The sequence below is a fragment of the Platalea leucorodia genome (genome assembly GCF_965183815.1).
Source record: "Platalea leucorodia genome assembly, chromosome: 1".
NCBI classification, from domain to species: Eukaryota; Metazoa; Chordata; class Aves; order Pelecaniformes; family Threskiornithidae; genus Platalea; species Platalea leucorodia.
Window position 1 is genome coordinate 77,546,485 of NC_138823.1, and position 20,133 is coordinate 77,566,617.

General features: G+C 36.2%; 1 protein-coding gene across 1 annotated transcript in view; it reads right to left on the reverse strand.

The window, feature by feature from the left end:
• ABCA13 (ATP binding cassette subfamily A member 13) overlaps positions 1 to 20,133 on the reverse strand; it is a gene marked incomplete at both ends in the record, with an annotated part of 196,115 nt that overhangs the window by 146,726 nt on the left and 29,256 nt on the right. The window contains 9 exons of the mRNA XM_082329177.1: positions 1,456 to 1,577; positions 2,109 to 2,185; positions 3,369 to 3,541; positions 4,835 to 4,953; positions 6,908 to 7,014; positions 8,390 to 12,751; positions 18,390 to 18,595; positions 18,988 to 19,164; positions 19,406 to 19,500. Of these exons, the coding sequence (XP_082185303.1) occupies positions 1,456 to 1,577; positions 2,109 to 2,185; positions 3,369 to 3,541; positions 4,835 to 4,953; positions 6,908 to 7,014; positions 8,390 to 12,751; positions 18,390 to 18,595; positions 18,988 to 19,164; positions 19,406 to 19,500 (5,438 nt within the window). The remainder of the gene's footprint in view (positions 1 to 1,455; positions 1,578 to 2,108; positions 2,186 to 3,368; positions 3,542 to 4,834; positions 4,954 to 6,907; positions 7,015 to 8,389; positions 12,752 to 18,389; positions 18,596 to 18,987; positions 19,165 to 19,405; positions 19,501 to 20,133) is intronic.

Consider the following 20,133-nt stretch of genomic DNA (forward strand, 5'->3'; position numbering starts at 1 on the left):
TAGATTATGTCCTTGTGAACTTTCTTTGCAGCTTTGTGAGTACTAGAGCTAATCCAAACTCCTATATTCAGTAAATGAATGCTTATAGTCTTCAGGTTACTAGTTTTGAGCAGTTTCAAAACACTTAATCACATGGCAATCAGCATGGCCAGAGAAATTCAGGGTAAGTGCAATAAGCACAAACAACTTGCAGGATTACTCTTACCACTCCGGAGGCAAACACAGCAGTAGTATACAATCACAGAAATAAGGGACTGCAGTGGGTCTGCAGCTATCATTAGGGTTATCAGACAGTAGCTATATAAATCATAAACATAATGGGCATGCTTCAATTATAGCTTAAAAAAGTACTTATGCATCTTGTATAATCAGTAAGAGACATAGGCTTTAATGCTCCAATTGTACTGGGAGAGGATTTAAGCACTTAAGAAAACAAAAATTCTGTATAGATATGCAAATGGGAGACGTGTACATACATGTAAACTCTACATAGGACTTTGACAAAAAAAGAAGGATAGAAAACAATTTCAAAATTCAGTCAATTAGCATTATTATTCCAAAAGATCAAAGGTGCACCAAATCCCATTTAACTGAATTGCTTCCAGATGACTTCTCTCATTACCATTTACTGGTAACAAAATAACAAGCTAACAATAAAGGCAGTGACATTGCCAAAGAAACAGAAGAAACCATCTATAAATAGTTGTGACGGTCTGTACTGCCTTTTTAATAGCCACACTTTTCAGAACAAAACTTGCAACTGTTTCTGCAAGTGGAGCATCAGTGACACCCAGTGGCTGCTTTATCGACCTGATTAGTTTATACCAAATGTACCCTCCAACTCTTTTCAGTATACAAACATTAACAGGAGAGAGAACCTGTAAGGTAGCATTTTTCATTATTTCCACTAATCACTGGGATCACAGGAAACAGCAGCAATGATAACAGCAATGAGTCCTTCACTCAGAAAATTTACACAATCCACCCTTCAGACAATACTCGAGAGACAACAGATAAATAAAGTGGAGGTAAGGCAAGATACTGGTAAGATAATGTATGAACAGTGAGGAGCGCACGAAGGAATACAAAAAAATCAGACAACTCTGTACTGCAGGGATCAGCGGGAAGATACAAAATGATTTCTCCAGGAACCTTCACCTTTTCTACAGTACCAAGATAGCAAAGCTCAAATTCTGTGTCAGCACAAGGGGGTAAAACACTGGCTGAAAGTAATGAAGTGGTGCCATTTAGACCAGAAGACTAGTGCTACTATAAATTGATCTCTTAATGCTTCACATTATTATTTTGAAGTCCTAAATCTCAAAAAATATTCCACATAGAAGTGACAAGTAAAAATACAACATTCCACACAAACAGGGTGGTTTGTTTTGTTTCAGTTGGCACATCAGGCTATAGGTTGATCCATTAATTTAACACCTCTTTTCGATCTTTTACCTTTGAATGAGAGATGCTGGCTTCCAAGATGGTACTGATAGTTTCTTCAGAAATATTGACAGAAGAACCAATGTCCAGCCTCAACTGAGTAAGATTCTGCACACACTCTTTGACTTTCACATCTGGAAGAAAAGAAAAACAGTACCAATCTGCTTAATTAAATTGCACACAGACTGTATCCTTTTTGTTAGATTTATTCCGAGGGGTGATAAAGGACACAAAAACTTCATATCATGTAATTCACTTCTACTAAATGTAAAGGTCACTCTCCTGGCAGACTGAAGGACTTGTGCATCTGTTTGCACTATCGTATAAGAGCACAGTTTATCACACATCCCTGTGTTATGAGAACATCTGAAATTAGTGAAGTAGCCCTTAAACCTTTAAGATTTTCTTCTTCCACTAACTTAAGTCACCTCTTCTTTATAATGAATCCCTGCATCTTTTTGGACAGGCTCTGATAGGGTAAACTATGCTGTCCTGTGCCAACTCAAGCACATGCATGTGCACGTGTACAACGAAAACATATTGCATTAAGTCAGTCGTCTCCATAGCCAGTATTCCTTTAAAATTTGAAGAACAATGAAAAAGTTATTGTCCTGCAAAATTACACAGCAGTGACTTATAAAATAGTGAAGAAAACTGGAACCTACCATTCAAAAATTTAAACTTGCTGAGAAAAGCTGCCACTGGATTTTCTGACAACTGTAGCTCCAAATTTTCAGCCACCCTGAAATGATAGCCTTAGTTTCACAAGGTATCAGAAATAAGTCATTGACATTATTATGTATAAAGAGTAATGTGAATAGCAAAACAGCCACTAAATGAGGCAAAAAGGTCACATCATTGTCTATGTGCACACACTGTGCGTGCAGTAAGCAACTCTACAGACCTTCTTATGCTGTATTTATATGGTGCAGGGATCATCATATTTCATGCCTAAACAAGATTGCAAATGTAGAGATCTTCCCATCATGGCTAAGTGCTCTAGCAAAGAGTAGCTTATGAAGAAGCACAGGTCTAGCAATGTCTCACTTCCATGTTTCTTACTGAACACATGTTTTTAAAACCTAGAGATACAAAGCACTGCAGTTCAGGACAAATGAAGTCTATCTAATTGTAATTTAAGTAATAAAGAGTATACACACATCAGATATTTACCATTCAAAAACTGGACATGAGTCTGTGGTCCATAAGAGCAGCATCTAAGCTCAAGTTCTGTATCATTACTATAATTCACAGATACCATTCAAGCCCATTACAAAAACAGTCCAACAGTCAAGCCAGTATAGCAACAATTATAACAAGGACCACTTCTAACTGACAGCAAGTTTGAAATACTCTGTAGTAGCAGTTTTTTTCACTTACTTAAAATCTACTATTCTTCCTCAGGGGAATAGCAAATATCTGAAATTATTTGGAGTTCAGGTCTGTCAGTTTACAAGCACTATCCTGTGCTTCTGACTGTTTGAACTTCTGAACTGATCTGAATGTTTAATGTTTTGCAAAAGACATCCAGCTGCTGAGAGGACAAGGTCATAGCAAAACAGCTTTAAAAAAAAATTAGGATATCAAAATTTTGACCCGAGGTCATGGAAAATTGAAAGTTTTCTTAGTTGTGATTCAAAGCATTTTCCTTGTGAAGCAGAAAGTTCTGCTGCAAGTGCTAAGCAAAAGTATAAGGGCTTTTAGAAATATCCATAATTTTGCTCAATTACTTAAATAATTTGTGCATTGTATCCGCTCAGTTTTCGGTTGAACAAACAAAGCTTGCAGAGACTTTGATAAACTCCTGTAATTTTTCTCCTGTAATGTATTTCTCCTGTAATTATATAATTTAGAATACAGACATATGTACAAACCAACATCTTTAACAAGAACCATTTGGGGTACCACAATGTAAAAGGCTTTACATTTGCAGCCGTCTCTTTATGTTCCCCAACATTAGTTGACATTCACAGCTGCCATTGCTGGTATTCTGCAAGGCTCTCAGGAAGCTCTCCAAAGTATTGGAAAGTTTTTGGTTTATATACGCCATACTCTCACAATCCCCCTTGTTGAAAGCAGGCCACATTCTTTCAATATCCTGCAAAACACAGTGATCATACAGTTAACAAATTCATGAGATTGTTATTGCTTGAAGTAGCAGGTCTTGGCAACTAGATGATGCACATTTTCAAATGAGAATATAGGTAAGGTAATACTCTTTTACTCATTGTATTTGTAATTGAAACTGGGCAAAAAGGTTTTCAAGAACCAAGAAATTTTCAAATATTTGAGTTTTTGGAAACAACCAAAATTATTGGTGAATTTGACCTAGCCTATCAAGGAGATTCACCCATTAACAGAAATACCAACATTTTCATTTGAAATTTAATTTCAAAATGAAATGAGCTTTTCTTTTTATTATTTTAGGCTGGCCATTTTTATCTTTTTCCAAAAAAATTGCTCTAAACAACATCAGTTTCCATTCAGCAAATGAAAATATCTGGATATCCATATCCAAAGTTTTTCCTCCATTATGCTTTGTATAATATTCACTTTTATCTTTTCTCCTGAATATTCATATTTCTGATTTTGCATTTTTTTTAGTATTTGCAGAAGAAGGTCATAGAATGGTTGTGGCTACAGAAACGCATTTGTTCCGCAAAAGTCTACTTTGAGATATGACTGATGCCTCTGAAGTCTGTTCACCTTAAAACATTGCTGTTCATATCAGCAAAATGTCCAGGTAGACAAACCAGCAGAGCTATTTCATAAAGAGGAGGCAAATTCTATACTAAAAGCATGACTTTAGTATTTTGTCTGTGTGTGCACACATGTGTGCAATATCCAAAGGCCTGCTTCCACTCTGGATGAGTCTCTAAATGCCAAATGTTACTCTCCTGCTGGTAATTTCATGCACTGTTAAAGAAAAACAGACTGACCCCAACTGGTAACAACAATTGCTATTTTAGCTTGAACTACTCTGGCTAAGTTTATTTGTATCTAGCTTGATTTCACAGCTGTACCTGTGAAATATAATTGAAAGTATAAATGCACTCTGATTCATGAAATTAGCAGTATCACAAAGTTTAAAGGAATTAAAAATGAGCTGCTGTTTGGTATTGAATGGCAATCTAGTTATTCTAGTTATAGGAATCCTAGGAATTCTAGTTATATTTACAGCTTTCAGAGATCACCAATGTTTACTTAAGGATTTCCTTCTTGGTATCACTATCAAAAGCATCAGAGCTATACCTATACAAACCTCAGCTTTGTATAGCCACTGTGGGGACTCATCATTCAGACAGTAGGAAAAAAAGAAGAAACTTCCATTAGTTTCCAAAGTTTAATGCATGTTGTAAAGAACACTTGTAGGTGTGGAAACCACTCAAACCTGATAATGATCTCGAACCAGAGTGATTCCTTCAATGACAGAGAGGATTAAGTGACTCGTTAATCCATGTTTACACTTTGTAACAACACAGAAAAGGTTGCCAATGACAACTGGTTCTTCTGTAAGAGAAAATGTCCAGGCTTAATCAGTTAAAAAAATAAGATACTGTAATCAGATGACAAGTTAACCAAATAATAAAGGACAGAAAAGTTTTTAGAAGCAAAGAAAGTCTGATGTGTTAAGGCACTGAGAAATATTTCTGGCTAAATTTATTTATCATTGCAGAGGGCAAGAAGGGCTAGTTTGATTCAATTTCCATTATTCTTCTCCATTACACTTTCCTGATCAATAATAAGAACAGCAACACCTGCTACAGAACCAGAGAAGAAAACTTCATTTTTGCTCTTTGTGATCAAGAAGCATAACTCTGAGAAGCTGTTTATATTAACCATATCTACCTCCTCCTCGGGCAGGCTTCCCTGATCCTATTTCCCTGTGGAGACATCAGGATGTTACTAATCCTCCAGTGAGTAGTAACTTTCAAACCCTAGCTGCAAGGGGAGGGAAACAGCATTACATAGACATTTTGCATATCTAGGGATAAAGAATCCATACAGGAGATATTTATCACCTGATCATCCATGGAGAAAGTTTCTACCCAAGCTTGCAACCCCCAAGTCCCTGGTAAAAAGTTCCATTCCCCTGCCTCTAGTGGGTTTGTACATGGCATAGCAGGGACGGAGTTTGGCTTGATAGATGAATTCCAGTTTATGGAAGGATCAAGTTCTTTTTTTTCCCTCCATGTTTTTTTTCTTATGTTTGGTTCATAAGTCAAGAAGGAAGAATAAACATTCATCACTGCTTCTAAAACAAGCAAATCTTGATCTTGCTCACAGAAGTAATACAATGCAACTCAGTAATGCAAACCAAGTCAAACAGTTTTCATCTTTTCTCATTAGGTTTCATAATGTTTTCTGTATCAAATGAAACATTATGAAACATCCCTATGACCAGAGTATTGAAATAAGAAAGACAAAAATTTAGTTTCTTAATCTGAGTTCTCTCAATAAATAGACTGTTCTTCAGAGGTCAAAGACATATCCCAGGTACCTGACACATTTTCAGTATCACTTATTCTGAGCTCAACATTGCTACTGTTTTACTCTTTGGGAACTACATCAGTCACAGGAAAGTGAAGAAGATAGTCAGAATTGGGTTGTAATCACATCTTATGTTTTGTTTGGAAATGAAGTTGGCATAAGACATTACTGATCTTATCCCCTGCTCTAGAATGGTGGGTTAATGTCTCCTAATTGTTCTTTGCAAACAATTCTGGGCATAGCTGGGTTAAAATACAAAGTTTGAAAAGCAAAGGCTTTGGTTTCCCCAAAGAAAACATAATATGAAATTATACCCATAGGTCAATACAGACCTTAAAGTCCTCATCTTGGGGACCTATATGCAAGGAATAAAACAAGCCTAACATTAAAATTTGAACAATTTGTTGAAGGTGAAGTTATTCAGCTATGGTTTGCCAATCCACTGGCTCAACATGGCCAGAAGTAAGAGGTGCCACTTCTTTTATATACTTGCCCTATTTGTCCTTTCTGTCAGCTATATATTGCCTTGTGGCAACTCTGGCTCATTAAAAAAAACCTCTGTGACTTCACTCAGTTCACTAGCCTGGCAGAAAAATACCGAGTAAAAAAGATAAGACAAAACCCAAATGTGTATACAGTCTTCTGATGGGTTGGTAAGCCAAATCAAAAAAAGAAGAGGTCCTGGTGTGTCAGAGTGAGCCCAGGAGGAAGGGAAAGAGCACACAGCTAAATATGAGAAAAGAGGAGTTGCAAGACCTCCTGCTTCCACTGAGATTTTAAATCAACACGACCACTCCAGAAGGAAATCATCCTGTTATGTGATCCGCATCAAAATTTTTCCTGTGCCTCTGTTTAATTTCCAGGCATCAGTATGCTTGCCTTGCTTGGCATCACCCAAATTAACTTATTTTTACAAAACATTGCTCAGAGTAAAAGCCTTAACGTTATAGTACTAACACGTATGGTGACCAACCTGAAAAAATTTTAAGAACATTCAAAATGGTAAACTGCAACTCCTGCAATAGTAGGACACTACCAGGGTACAAATGTTTCTGAAGAATCCTGCAGATTTTAGATGCTCTGTAGAAATATTAATAAGAAAGTATTATTTTCATAACAAGGGTACCACGGAAAATTTTCAACAAGTGACTATGTATGGTTGCAATCTTCAAGGGACCATATAAGGATTTCAATATTAACAGTTATTACATTTGTTTGAACTATTGCCAAATCAGAACATAATACTTCCACATAAGGGGAGGAAAAAACAAACAAACAAACAAGAAAAACAAAAAAAAAAAAACACAAAAAACCACAAACCAAACAGGTTTTCATCAAGGTAGCAAGTCATCAGCTTTCTTAAGATCTTACGAGTGCTAGAAATTACCTTAGCAAAATAAGCAAAATCATAATGGTTTCAGAAATACTGAGAGGCCACAGCATATACTGACTTGATAGCAAAGAGCAGAATACTCAACATCTCTGATAATCAGCATTTGGGGAAAATAAACCACTTTTCTAGTATTTGCTTTTGATTTTTCAACAGATTTGGCTAATATCTGACCCTGCTGACCACTGGTTTGACATATTTGCATAAAATTAATCATAAAGGTCTAAATACCACATCAGAGTCATGTATCAGCTTCAGTATGTCATTTCCCAGCTGGTCTATGCCAGTAGGATTGGTAGCTCCACCAGCAAGACACCCTAGAGCTGTTTGGAACAACCAGCTTGTAGGATTAATTCAGTGAGTATTACTTAAATGCAGCAATTCTAGTCTAGCGGTACTTTTATTAAATAAGTTGTCAGTAAACATTTTTCTGAAGCAGAGCTCCCTCTGCTGCTGGGTTACATTTGAGTAATTTGGCAAAAATGATCTTGGGCTAAAGATTCCTTCAGAAACTCTGTTTGTTAAACTGAACAACTTAACACTAACTGTAACCCCAAAAGGATCACCTTGTTTGCATAAGTCATCAGCAAATTTAAGTCGAAGACATTTCAAATACAGTATATCTGCATTTGAATATAGAAAGAAAAAAAAAAAAAAAAAAAACACCACCACAAAACATTAGTCCCAAGCATTCTGTAGTATTTAGCTCCATAGCCAAAATGACTGTTATCCACCAATAATTGTGGGTTCAGTGTTCAGATCTGCAAGGATTTTAAAACATTAGTATCTTCAAATATTTGGTTCTACAATAATTCCAAAGAAAGCACCTTGAGTATCAATATAGAAGACTAAACACTTCAGTAACCTGGTCCATACAATATAATGTAATACCAAATATAGCTGGTCTGAACAATATAAGCTGATACAAAATACTGTTTTACTCAAAGGCACAAATCTGAAATGAAACAGTAATTAACTTCATAAAAGTTTTGATTGAGCTTTTTACAAAGAACCCTTCTGACATTGCCAGCACACTGTCAAAATCAGTACATAGAAAGCGCTCACCTCATTTCTGCCATTGTATCCTTATGCAAATCCTTTATTAAGAAGGTTATTTTGTTCCTGTCATGTTCTGTGGTAGACTGATATATCATTTGCAAGATCTCTTGCATTATCTCCAGAGTTCTGTTTTGGGACCGAGTAGAAACTTCTCTGTACTGTGAGTTATCAAAAAATGAATCAATGAAGTCAACTATCTGAAGCTCAGTATTGTTTGTATGCAGAGTTTCTTCTATAAGAGCAAAATCAGCAATTATATGAAGGAGACTGTTTAGCAAAACTGAATCAGCAGTATGAGTATTATTCAAGTTTTCTCTGCTAAGATGACGATCAACAAACAACATACTGGTATGATCTTCCTTAGACTTATTTTGGAATAGTTCCAGAAAGTCAATAATGTCTTTGACAAGCAGCAGTAGGTCATTTGATGAATTTTCATTAGCCATAAGGAGAATTAGAGCATGCATTACTTTAGAATAATTTTTGTTACACTCACACAGAAAGCTGTTCACAATTTCTTGTATGTCTTCAACATTTCTTAATGTAGCATTTACAGATGATGTATTAAACGGCTGTATTAAAGCATCGAGAGCCATTGAAGAGGACTGTCCAGTGGCTAACCTTAGTAATTGAAACTCTTGGTCTATCACTGCAAGTAGGTGTCTAACATTAAAATTCACCAATAAATCTTCTATGCTTGTAACTATAGGAAACCAGAATTTCTCAAAGTTATCAGATACATTACTATTTCCATTTAAAGCTGATAATATCATAAGCATTGAGTATGTGTGGTTTCCAACAGAAGACAGAGTCATTAAAGGCTGAATTACAGAAAGAAAAGAAAGGACACCTGCTGTATCCAGGAGTCCAGAAACTTCACTGGTCATATTCTTAACATTAGTAAGAACAGTCTTTATAAGTGATGTTCTTGAATGTCTGTTCCAACTCAGACCACCATAAAGATCATCCAACTGTTCAAGAACACCTTTGGCCATCTCCATTTCTGCCACTGGCATACTGCCCAGAGTTTCTACAATTTGTAAAGCCACTTGTCTCTTCGGTGTGGAGGAACAATTGATTGAGTATGTATTATTCACCTGCAGTGGCACAGCATAGAGGGATAGCTCATTCCAAAAATCTAGCAACTCTTTGAGAACTGAGCCATTTACACGGTGGAGCTCAGAAAACTTCAAAAGAATAGAGTTCCATTCTTTGATCTGATGAAAAAAGCAAGTCAGATTGCGAGTGATATCTGCCTGAAAGCCTTCCATAGTGCATGAGGAACTGTCCTCCAGAGTGATGAGTTTCAGCTCCTTAATGACTTCGACGACTGCATTGTAACTTAGAGTAGAACTGCTATGCACAAAGTCACAAGGTTTAAAAGTGGTATCACTCTGAGGTGTTGCTGTTGTGAGAGTCCAGCAGAATGCTGCAGAAAAACAAACTGAGACCTCTGCAGGTTTGTCAGACATATCTGTCAGTGTCTCCAGTAACATTAGAAGACTTTCTACTTGATTAGAGAACGCCTCTTCAGTAAACATTGGCATTTTTGCTTCCTGAGTCAGTATGAAAGCATATACTTCAGTTAGTGCTTGTGTGATGTTTCCATGAGCTAATCTTTTTGTAAGGTTGATGACATTGAGGATGAGATGGAATATCTCTTCTACATCGTAGAGCTCATCTTGTTCAAAGAGTCGTGTTATTTGCCTTAAGTCTGTCAGGTTCCAATTACACAAATTGTTCTCAAATGCATCCCACCAGTCTGTTAACATTCCTAGCTCAGACTTCTCAACATACAAAGGTTTGATATTTTTAAAGAAATTATCTAGGCTCCTCTGGACTTGTTTGAATTGACTTATCAAGAACTCAACATCCATGTTCCTCATATTTTGCACCAAGGCTATCATATGCTTTATAAACTCTTTATCATCTCTTAATGGAAAGTCAGTAAAACTAGGAAACTTGAAAATTTGAAGTGCCTTCCTTACCAGTTCAATATTCAGGGCTGATGTTTCTATCAGTTTCTGGAGAAAGGTTTTGTGTTTGCTCTGCAAGTTTGAGTCAAGTCTACTAATCACATATTGAAAGAACTCCATCAACAAACTGGTATTTTTCTCATGCAAGAAAGGTTCAATCTCAATATCCAAATGAGAGGAGCTGCTGTTTTCTTGGATTTCAAAAGTTTTATTTTTCAGAAGAGTTCGAATTTCTGCCAAAAGTTCTACTGATGAAAGCTGAACATGGCGAAAAGGATTAAGGAACATCCTTGAAGTCCTGTTAAATCCGTGGATTGACTCATTAAAATGGGTCTTATTTGATGTATACCATGAGTGCCCCACTAAATCATTGACAACCGTTTGTATTTGCCCTCCAGAGTTATTTAAAAGTGTAAAAATAAATTCAAGCACGCTAATGTCATCTTTTACATAAAATTCAGGGAGAATAATTTTTAAAGTTTTTGCTATACTATTGAAATAAACATTTACACAAATCACATCAGAACCAGTTAGGGAACATTCAGGGAGTATCAAATTAAAAATCAAATTAACAAAGTCCATCATGTCCATTAGCATAACACCTGTCTCAATGTTTCCCAGAGACTTCAGCAGAAATAAAATATGTTTTGCATTTTCAAGGTGGGAAGGTGACTGGTATTTTTCACTAAGATTACTTAATCCATGTATCCATCTGTTACAATCCTCTACTTCATCCACTGTACTATAAAAGTTTAGAAAGGAATTAAGATGAGATGAAAAATTTGTTCGTGAATGGCTTATGTCTTTCAGAGTATTGTCCAAAATTAGTTTGGTAATATTCTGGAAAATGCTGATACAAACCATATATTTGCTTTGAGATACACTTTTAAAGAAGGCAGTTGTGTCTTTTATCTCTGTGAGAATAATTCCAAGTTCCTCTTGGGAGAGCTTGAGAATAGTAGAAAGGGAATTTCCAATGGAAAATACACCAGCACCCCTACCTTCTCCCTCAGATCCTCCTGAGATGAAGGTATCAAGCCAAGAATTCAAAAACTCTCCATTAACAACCTTCAGTATAGATTGCTGCAATTCAGTTATCATGACTCCCATCATTTCTAAAACATTTTCTAAACTGTTACCTTTAAGCAAGCTTGTGACATGAACTGCATTGTTAAATACACTTTGAAGATTAGCAAGGAAAGTTTCAAAATCTTTCAAGTCATTTAAATCACCATCTCCTTCAATTATGATTTTTAATAGATTCATTGCTGCTCTTGTAGCTTCAACAATAACCATAGCCGTATTATTGCACAGTTCATCATGAGTTGCATTTAAAAGACTTTCAGAGAGATTTGTCAAATCGTTTCTTAGATAGACAAAAAAGGTTGAATTCAAATTTAAGATTTTGGATGCTTTTTCAAAAATCTCTGTCCAGGTTTGAAGCCATGTAAAAGTGCAGTGCAAAGCAGAAGGCACACTTACCTTATCTCTGAAGTTTGTTATATTAGACAGAACACTGTCCAATGGAAGCAGAAGTAAGTTGTAAATCTCTGCTGAATAATCTACAGAAGTAATGTTTGATAGATAAAAATTAATGCACCCGTTGTTCACCAGGCATTCTGGGGAGATATCAGGAAACTGTTCCAAATAACAAAAGGCAGCTGTTCGGAGCTCTTCATCTATGAACAAAGTTTTAAGGCTGCTCAGAGTGCTATAGAGAACTTGCATCTCTTTTTTTCCTTTCTGTGCAAGAGACTGGGCCTGAAACTCTGTGTGGTTGTAAATGATTAGTAACTTTTCACAGAGAGACTTACTGGTGAAGTTCCAGAGAAGATCAAAAGTTTCGGACAGTAAATCAAAAACTTGATCCTTATCCTGGAAATCATGCCATACTTGAAAAGATGAAATATCTTTTGAAGTCTCATAAAGAAATGTTAACAGAGTGCTATTGCTCTCAATATTTAAGACCAGATCATCATTCTGATACAGAGAGAAAAGTATTGGAACAAGTGAGGCCACACCAGTACTGTTTAATTTTTGGAAGTTTTTGAAGAAATTGTGCACAATTTCTCCTAATTCTTGTACTTTATATATAAAAGTTGCATTTGAGAGTAATAAAGAGGAGGCATTACTCACTCCATGAATTGTGCTGAAAGACACATTGATATGATCATCAGTCAATGATCCAACCTCATAGAGATTCCTTGGGAAATTTTCACTTAAGTGTTTTAGATGGTTCAAAGCAGCAATATTTAACTCTGGCCACTCAGTCAGGAGATTTTTGAGTAATAACATACTTCTATTATGGATTTTGTTTTCTGTAATGGAAAATATAATTCTAGATAAGGTCTCCAATACCTCCTCCTCTTCCACTTGACTCAAATGAGAGAACCTAGAATCAAGTTCATACAATAAAATTTTCACTATATGCCAGAAAACTTCTGTCTTCTCTTTCATCCAGAATCTCTGAAGAAGCTGGAAATTTTTTTGTAGCTCATTATGGAGTTCAGAAACTGCAAGTGAGAAATTGGTGGCAGATTCCTTCCCCTCAGGAAAATTTTTCATCCATATAATATTATTCAAGACATTTTCAATTAGAGACTGGTTTGAAGAAGCTGAGAAATCAAGCATCATAATTTCTTCTGTGACTTCTACAAGATGAAAAAGATGATCCATTTCCTTTTCACCAGAAATCCATAAGTTTTCTTCTCTCTTCAAAAAGTCTTTGAAAGATGTCAAAATCCTGAAAAATTAAGCATGAGTTTTTTCTTGTTAGTTACCTAGCAGGGAGAGAAGAATTGGTTAAGTATATATTTCATAATTTTAGAATATAATTTTATTTACTTAATTCAAAAAAAGTTCAAATATCATTTAAATACCAGTCACAAATTAATTACCACAAAACCTGAAATAGCACAAATGACAATCACTTTGGTTTTCAAAAATGTGACAAAACTCACTGAAAAGTCACAGCCACATTCAAATCAAAACCTGAATGTAGGCAGCTAGGCTAAAGAAGTGTGCATTTATCAGTAATTATAATCAAGCTTGTAAGCCACATAGTCAAACACCTTTAATTTAAGTACATCACATTTTCAGCTGCTGAACATAGCAAAGCTTTTATGCTCCACAGGCTAATTATTTTATAGAAAGGAACTTATCAATAAAATCAATAAAACCCTCTCATTTTCCATGAATTCTGAAGAATGTTTTTTGTTTTATCATAATTATTGAAAGCCAAAACATTCCAGTTGACCGACTGATAGCTGAACACTGCTATTTTAATATCTAGACAAAAACTCAAAACATGAAATCACAGTGAAAATTAGAATGCTCCAACTGATGTTTCCGTTGTGTCAATACTATTTATCAAAAGAAAAAAGTTTACTAGCTCTGTAAGGCTGGTCAAGATTGAGGTGCATGGAAAAAGGAGCATTCCAATGCAAAGTTCTCAAGTTGAAAATACCGCCTCCTGAAGTATATTTTCTTTTAATAGTTAAAAAAGTAGACCACCACACACCATTAAAAAGCTTTGTGAGGGAATTTCTGTGTCAATTCCTGGAATGGCTTCTACGGAAGAGAAACCAAGATGCCAAACATTGGGGAAAAAAGCACTCCTTATGTAGAATCTCTTTCCTAGACCTATTCAAGTCAAAGAAATTCTTCTGCATGTATAGCAAAGAAAACCCAAACAAGCCAGGTGATTTTGTTAGTACTACAGTGTAGAGAAAATAGTGCATACTCTAGAAACAGTATTTAAGACCAAATTCAAATCCTTGCCCTAGCAAATGTGTCTGCATTGATCTTTAGAACAAAGTTGGGAAAGAGCACAAAAGAAAAGTGACTGAATATTCAAGATATCAACTTGCATTCTACTCCTTAACTTCCATTTTGTTTTTACTGTAGGTATCAAGAATATCTAAGATTTTAAAATCCCAGACCAGGAGTTCTTTGCTTCTAGAGCCCGTTTTAATCAAGCTGCTAAAGTCCCTCTCAAGTTCTGCTTGAATGAAAAGCACTACATGACCTGTCTAACAGTGGAAGAAATATTCAAATTGTGCCATTTATAAACTTCTGATTCTTCATCTTTCATTGCATTGACAGTGGTAATTTCCATTTGATAGGTTAAACAAGGGACTGATATAGCAAAAAGCTAAATAACATCATAATGAAAAATAAAGTTCAATGTCCAGAAATGTAATTTAGGAACTATTCTTATCTATTAACAGCTGTGATCAACAACATAGCATGGTAAATAGTTAATAGCACTTAATAGCAGAGGCAGCACTCAACAATTAGTCTGAAGTTGTTCCATGAGGGACATCTTTTTCTGTTTTTAAACAAAGTGATGATTAAATGGCTTCTGTTTCACTGTTCACCTAGACGTTAGCAGAGCTATAATACAGGTAATTTAGTGACAAGAAGCTGTCAGGAGTCCACCACTTTGGTTACTACTGATTACACACCAGAGATGGAGATGCCTTTTTTTAATGCTTTTGTATGACAGCCACAAAGACATAACTTCCTTTGCAGGATTCTATTTCTTCCCAGTAATACTGAAAAACACCAGTCATTTGGTGAAAAGAGGCTGGGTAACCATGTTCAGGAATTACAAAAGTCCAAATTGGAAGTGCGGTAAAGGATTTCTGGAAAAATGGTTAAACAAAGAAATTACATTAACTAGTTCAACCTTACCGTGCCCAGGGAATAAATGAGGAATAATCTGGTAAATCTTGCAGAAATGCTAAATAATGACCTAGGATGGTCTCCAAACTGAGGTTTTGTTTAGAACATAGAGATGTTTCTAGTCCATCTGTAGAGAAAATAAAAATTTCAACATCAAGAGACAGATCAAAAAAAGTTTTTATGAACATATTTATGAACAACTTGATCAACTCCCACTGAAAAAAACTGAATAAATCCTACCAAATTTAGAAGGACCTGAATGTGTGCAGAAAGAGAAATACATTATGTACATTTTAAAAGAAGTAAATATGCAATTGTTATTAGTGTTTGATGTTAGTTCTACTGAACGATTATAATAAATATCAGCTCTACATAAGGCACACCTGTACTTTCCTTACTGAATTCCTTACAGAAACATTCAAATACAATTCCTTACAGAAAAAGGAAAAATAGAAGATATCTTTTGAATTATACACGAACTAGTTCAAATAAGATTAGTTTTATTAAACCAGAGTGCACTTGGTGTACTCAGCACTGAAATGAACTTTAATATTTTCTTTTCCTTGGAATTTCAGTAAAGAGAAAGCAGTTCTGTGAATTTCACTATTACTGCCCAGATAAATGAAATATCTGGAACTGTAATAGATTACAAAACCTATACAATCAATTCACATTTGAACAGTTCATTTCACTAACAGTTCTTCAATTTAAAACGTACTGCTTATTTTTGCATACATTCCATAGCTGCCCACTTACTGATGAGGTATTCAACACATTTCTGATTAGCTCTACAGAGAAAAACAGCAGAGGGGGGAAAAAAAGTGCATTCATAAAAACAAATCTTTAGCAAGAACAAGATCTTTCACAAATCCCAAGAACTAGCTTTAAAAAAAAAAAAAAAATATCCATCAGTAACCTAAATCCTTCAGAAGCTGGAAATATAAGTGGTCAAAAAATGGAAGAATTGGAAGCATGGTGAGAACACTTAAAGGCAACAAATAGGTGATATTGGGCAAGGTCAATTTTCAGAGCTGTTTGGACCAGCCACATGGTGCCCTGCTTCATAGCTCCACTAAAACATTAAAAGTAACACAAGTATTTAATGAGAAAGAATTCTGAAATGGAAGGTCTTCCATTCCTCAGTATAAATCTCAGATATTTCAAAGTTTTCCCCAAATAATGAAAAACTAGTGTATTCCAAGAAAGTTAACGGCAGATGGGTCAGGACATCCAGAATATCACAGCACAACTGGGATGAAGGAAATCAAGCATAAAGTCCTTGCCTAATATGAAACAAGCCTAGAAATACCTCTACTGGGTGACCAGCTAGTCTGGTCCCCCATTTATATCCTGGACTTCAGAAGCCTTCCTGACAGAATACTGTGGCAAAAGTAGAGTCTCAAACCAGGTGCAACCAGTTGGAGTTTTCCCAATAGAAATGGACAATCCAAAAATTTTCCAGCTGGCACTAAAATCACAGCTATTTACCAGATTCAGGCCCTGTATATTGTAAGTTTTCCTTGCTAATGATTCAGTCAGCTGGTGAATCCTAAGGCTGATGGAAACACAAAGAGAAACAGGCTCACAAATGTAAAAAACATCACCTTTTCCCTTTCCAGGGAATACCATACTCTAAAACAGACAGGGAACCGTTGGAATAAAGCCTGTGCTGTGCAGTAGCTGTTTCCTCACCTGACTGACCTCCCCTGGAGCCTGCTTCTTTATTCGTGTATTGAGCTATCTCGCATGTCCAACTGACAAAAGTTGTTAAATCCTTCCAGTACGGGTTTCCCTCAAAAGCAAACAGAATTTCTTCAAGTGTATTATTAATTCTGAAATGACACAGAAAACAAGGCTACCATGATTAAACCAGTGATTTCTTTCAAAGTCAAATTACCTTGTGAACACGTACCATTTCTCTGTAAACCTCTAGCTAAATTCTATTGCTACTTCATGCATACGGTCCTATTGGCTTAGGGAGGAAATGAGGCAGGCAGGCTAATAGCAGAGTCTAGAAAGCCTTTTAAGAAACTCCCAACAAAATGCTCTGGTTCAAAAAGTAGCGTTTTGAAATTGAAAACAGTTATTAAGAAATGCTTCCTCTTATCCTGAAATACAGCTTTGCATTAAAAAAATCATTGCTTTGTCCCTGAAAAAGACCAAACAATCAAACAAAACAACAACAAAACACCTAGCGTAAAAATAGCACGGAGCTTTTCTTGCTCTTCAATGTTACTTAAATACAAACCTCTATTCCCAGAGGCCTTTTAGCTCTATCAGTGTTTTTGATGCTCAGAAAAGGAAATGTAAAACTAGTCCTTCTGGTGATTTCATAGCCATTTAGAAACGTGGAGGGAGGGAAGATAATCAACCATTGACCAGCAGCAAAAGAGACAGGAAAAATGATCTAAATTTTCTAATGTCTAAGATGTTATTAGTTTCTGTGGATTTAATCCCTGCTGCCAATGCAGCTTGAGGAATTTCTGACAGATTCTTGAATGCTTAGAGCTAATAGTTTTACTGCTTTAAGAGCAAACTCTTCTGTCAAGTTTCTCACATGCATAAGGAATATAGATAGTTGTCTTCTACACATGTTTAAGTCTGTGACCTAGGACATCTGGCCAGTATAAATGCAACTTCACATTAAACATATTTATGCTCATGCTTTACATTGCCAAGCAAGAATAATAAAACGCTGTCCTATTTTAAAGCACTTTATTGATATTGGGATTTGTCTCTAATATATTCTGATTTAACATCATTAAAGCTTGAAATCAGTAGAATTACTGAGTCATTGCAAATGACAAATCAACTTAATAAAAAGATGAATGGATTTTCTGCCAAAATAGAGGAATGATGACCACTTGATGTGTTCAGAATGCAACTTCAGGCTGCAATACCCCTCCTAGTGCACTTTCTAACTACCCTCTCTTTAATGTTTTCCTGCATCTCCCAGGAGTCTTTTTGGTCCAAGTTTCCAAGCATCCTGCGCAGCACAGTACCAGAGAGGTATGTACCAGGAAGCAGGCTGAGAAGTAGCAGAAAATGTTTAGAAGTGAGAAGATAAAAAGGGAGAACAAGCTTGTAGAATCCGAGATACCTTCCTATCCTCAGCCTATTTCCACCCCTACCCCCCCCCCCCCCCAAATACTACTACTAATAAAAAAACCTCATCCTCTACCTTCCTGTTTGTGCTTATAGAAAATTGTTAACACTGGGTAGTAATCAAAAGCAAAAAGCAGGGTTTTAACCTTTTTATCTATTTGGTTACTGGTTATAATACCTTAGTCCAGGCTGGTACCAGTCAGGATCTTTAGGTATTAAAAGGTGTACAAGATACATACAGTGAGAAGAGCAGCTGTTCCTGACAAGAGCCAAAATGGACATCCTCCTCAGATGGTGCCTTTGTGCTCAGCAATTGGTTAATTTCACAGTAATAAGCATAATTTTTGGTTAGCTGGTCTTCTATTTCTTGCCATCCCAAATAATCATCCATTATTGAATCTGGCAGGCTCTGTCGTCCCTGAGTTACTTTCTGCAGAAGCAGGACCTTTCACAGTGAAGAAAGCAATATTTGAAACCAGTAAAAGGGAAGCTCACCTGAGTCTCTGGCCCTGCTTCTTAGATTTGTAATATTGATGATGTTGAAATCCAACATAAGATGGATTAAATGAGCAGTCTTTCAAACCTTCTCATTTTTTTCTGGAAGCCACAGATACTTAGCATGTCTAAAATATCACATCCACTCAAAAGACTCCACAGGACCACTTGTGCCTTGCCCCAAGCACATTTTAATCAGTTTAAATAATCGGTTACCCATCCACTTGTTAATAGCAAACACTAAGTAGTAAGCTACAATCCCTGCTAATTTAGTTCATTTTGTAACAGTAATAAGTAAGGCATTGCAAGCTTTAAACATGAAAAGAATTCAGAAATACTTACAGATTCCTTTAGGGACTGGACCTGGTTACTCAGCTTGAAGGTCACCTTTGAGCCGTTGCGAGGGCACACGTATATTGCTAAAATATCAATGTCATCTGAGCCCTGTGGAAGTCTCAGGGTCTTCTCAAACATTGTAAGCACATCATTGCATATATAGGAAGCATTGCTCATCAACATCTAAAATTTAATAAATATACTGTCACTTTAAAAATGAACTCAGGGTGAAGGAACAGATTTAATTCACGCTCCATATTAATTCTCAAAATGAAATGTCAAAAGGCAAAAAAGTACAAAGTTGGACCAAAATGCTGCTGAATAAAAAGTGAAATATTCTACTTAGCAAGTACTTTTTATCCCCCAAAATAAGCCTCTGCAGCTTTATAAAAATTAATATACAAACATTAAACATACAACGTACCTGTTTTAGCTCCACAAAGAGCTTTCTGATGTCTAGATGAATGAATCCATCTCTTTGGGCAAAAGGAATCAGTTTTTCCAGGCTACGTAAAGCTTCTGTAAGACATTTCCCCCACACACCCCATAAAGAAAATATTTAACCCACACAGTAATTCAGGGACAGTACAGTAGGAAGCTTCCTTCTGGGAAAGAAAACTGTACATGATATGGTTTAAAAATACAGCAGTTACAGAGGCATAAAGGTTTGGATGACATGCCTGCCCAAAGCACTCCATCATTTTGCACAAAATATATACACAGTCACACTCTGCACTTCTGAAGAGCAAAGACTGCTCCCCTCCTGCACCACCACTGAAAAAGGCTCATCAAGACAAGGCAGAAAGAAGAGACCAGTGGTCTTATACCAGCAAAAGCACGACCCTATCCCCTTTCACAGTTATGTCAGAATAGCTCCGATGACTTCAGTGAGCTTTCATGATTTTCAGGAATGGAAAATGAGGTCTTGTGTGGGCTTCTAGCTATAAATGCTGTAAATAAACTTGAACTCTTTCCATACGTAACTCTTGATTTAGCCAGCAAATTCTTCTGAAATACGGAAAGGTGGCCTAATTCCTTAAGCTCCCAAGCAAAACTAATCTCGCTCTTAAATAAAAGACAACCACAGAAATGTTACCAGGTCACGTTAGGGAGTTGCCAAATCCAGTAGCCCTACAGAGGTGAGGCTGCCAT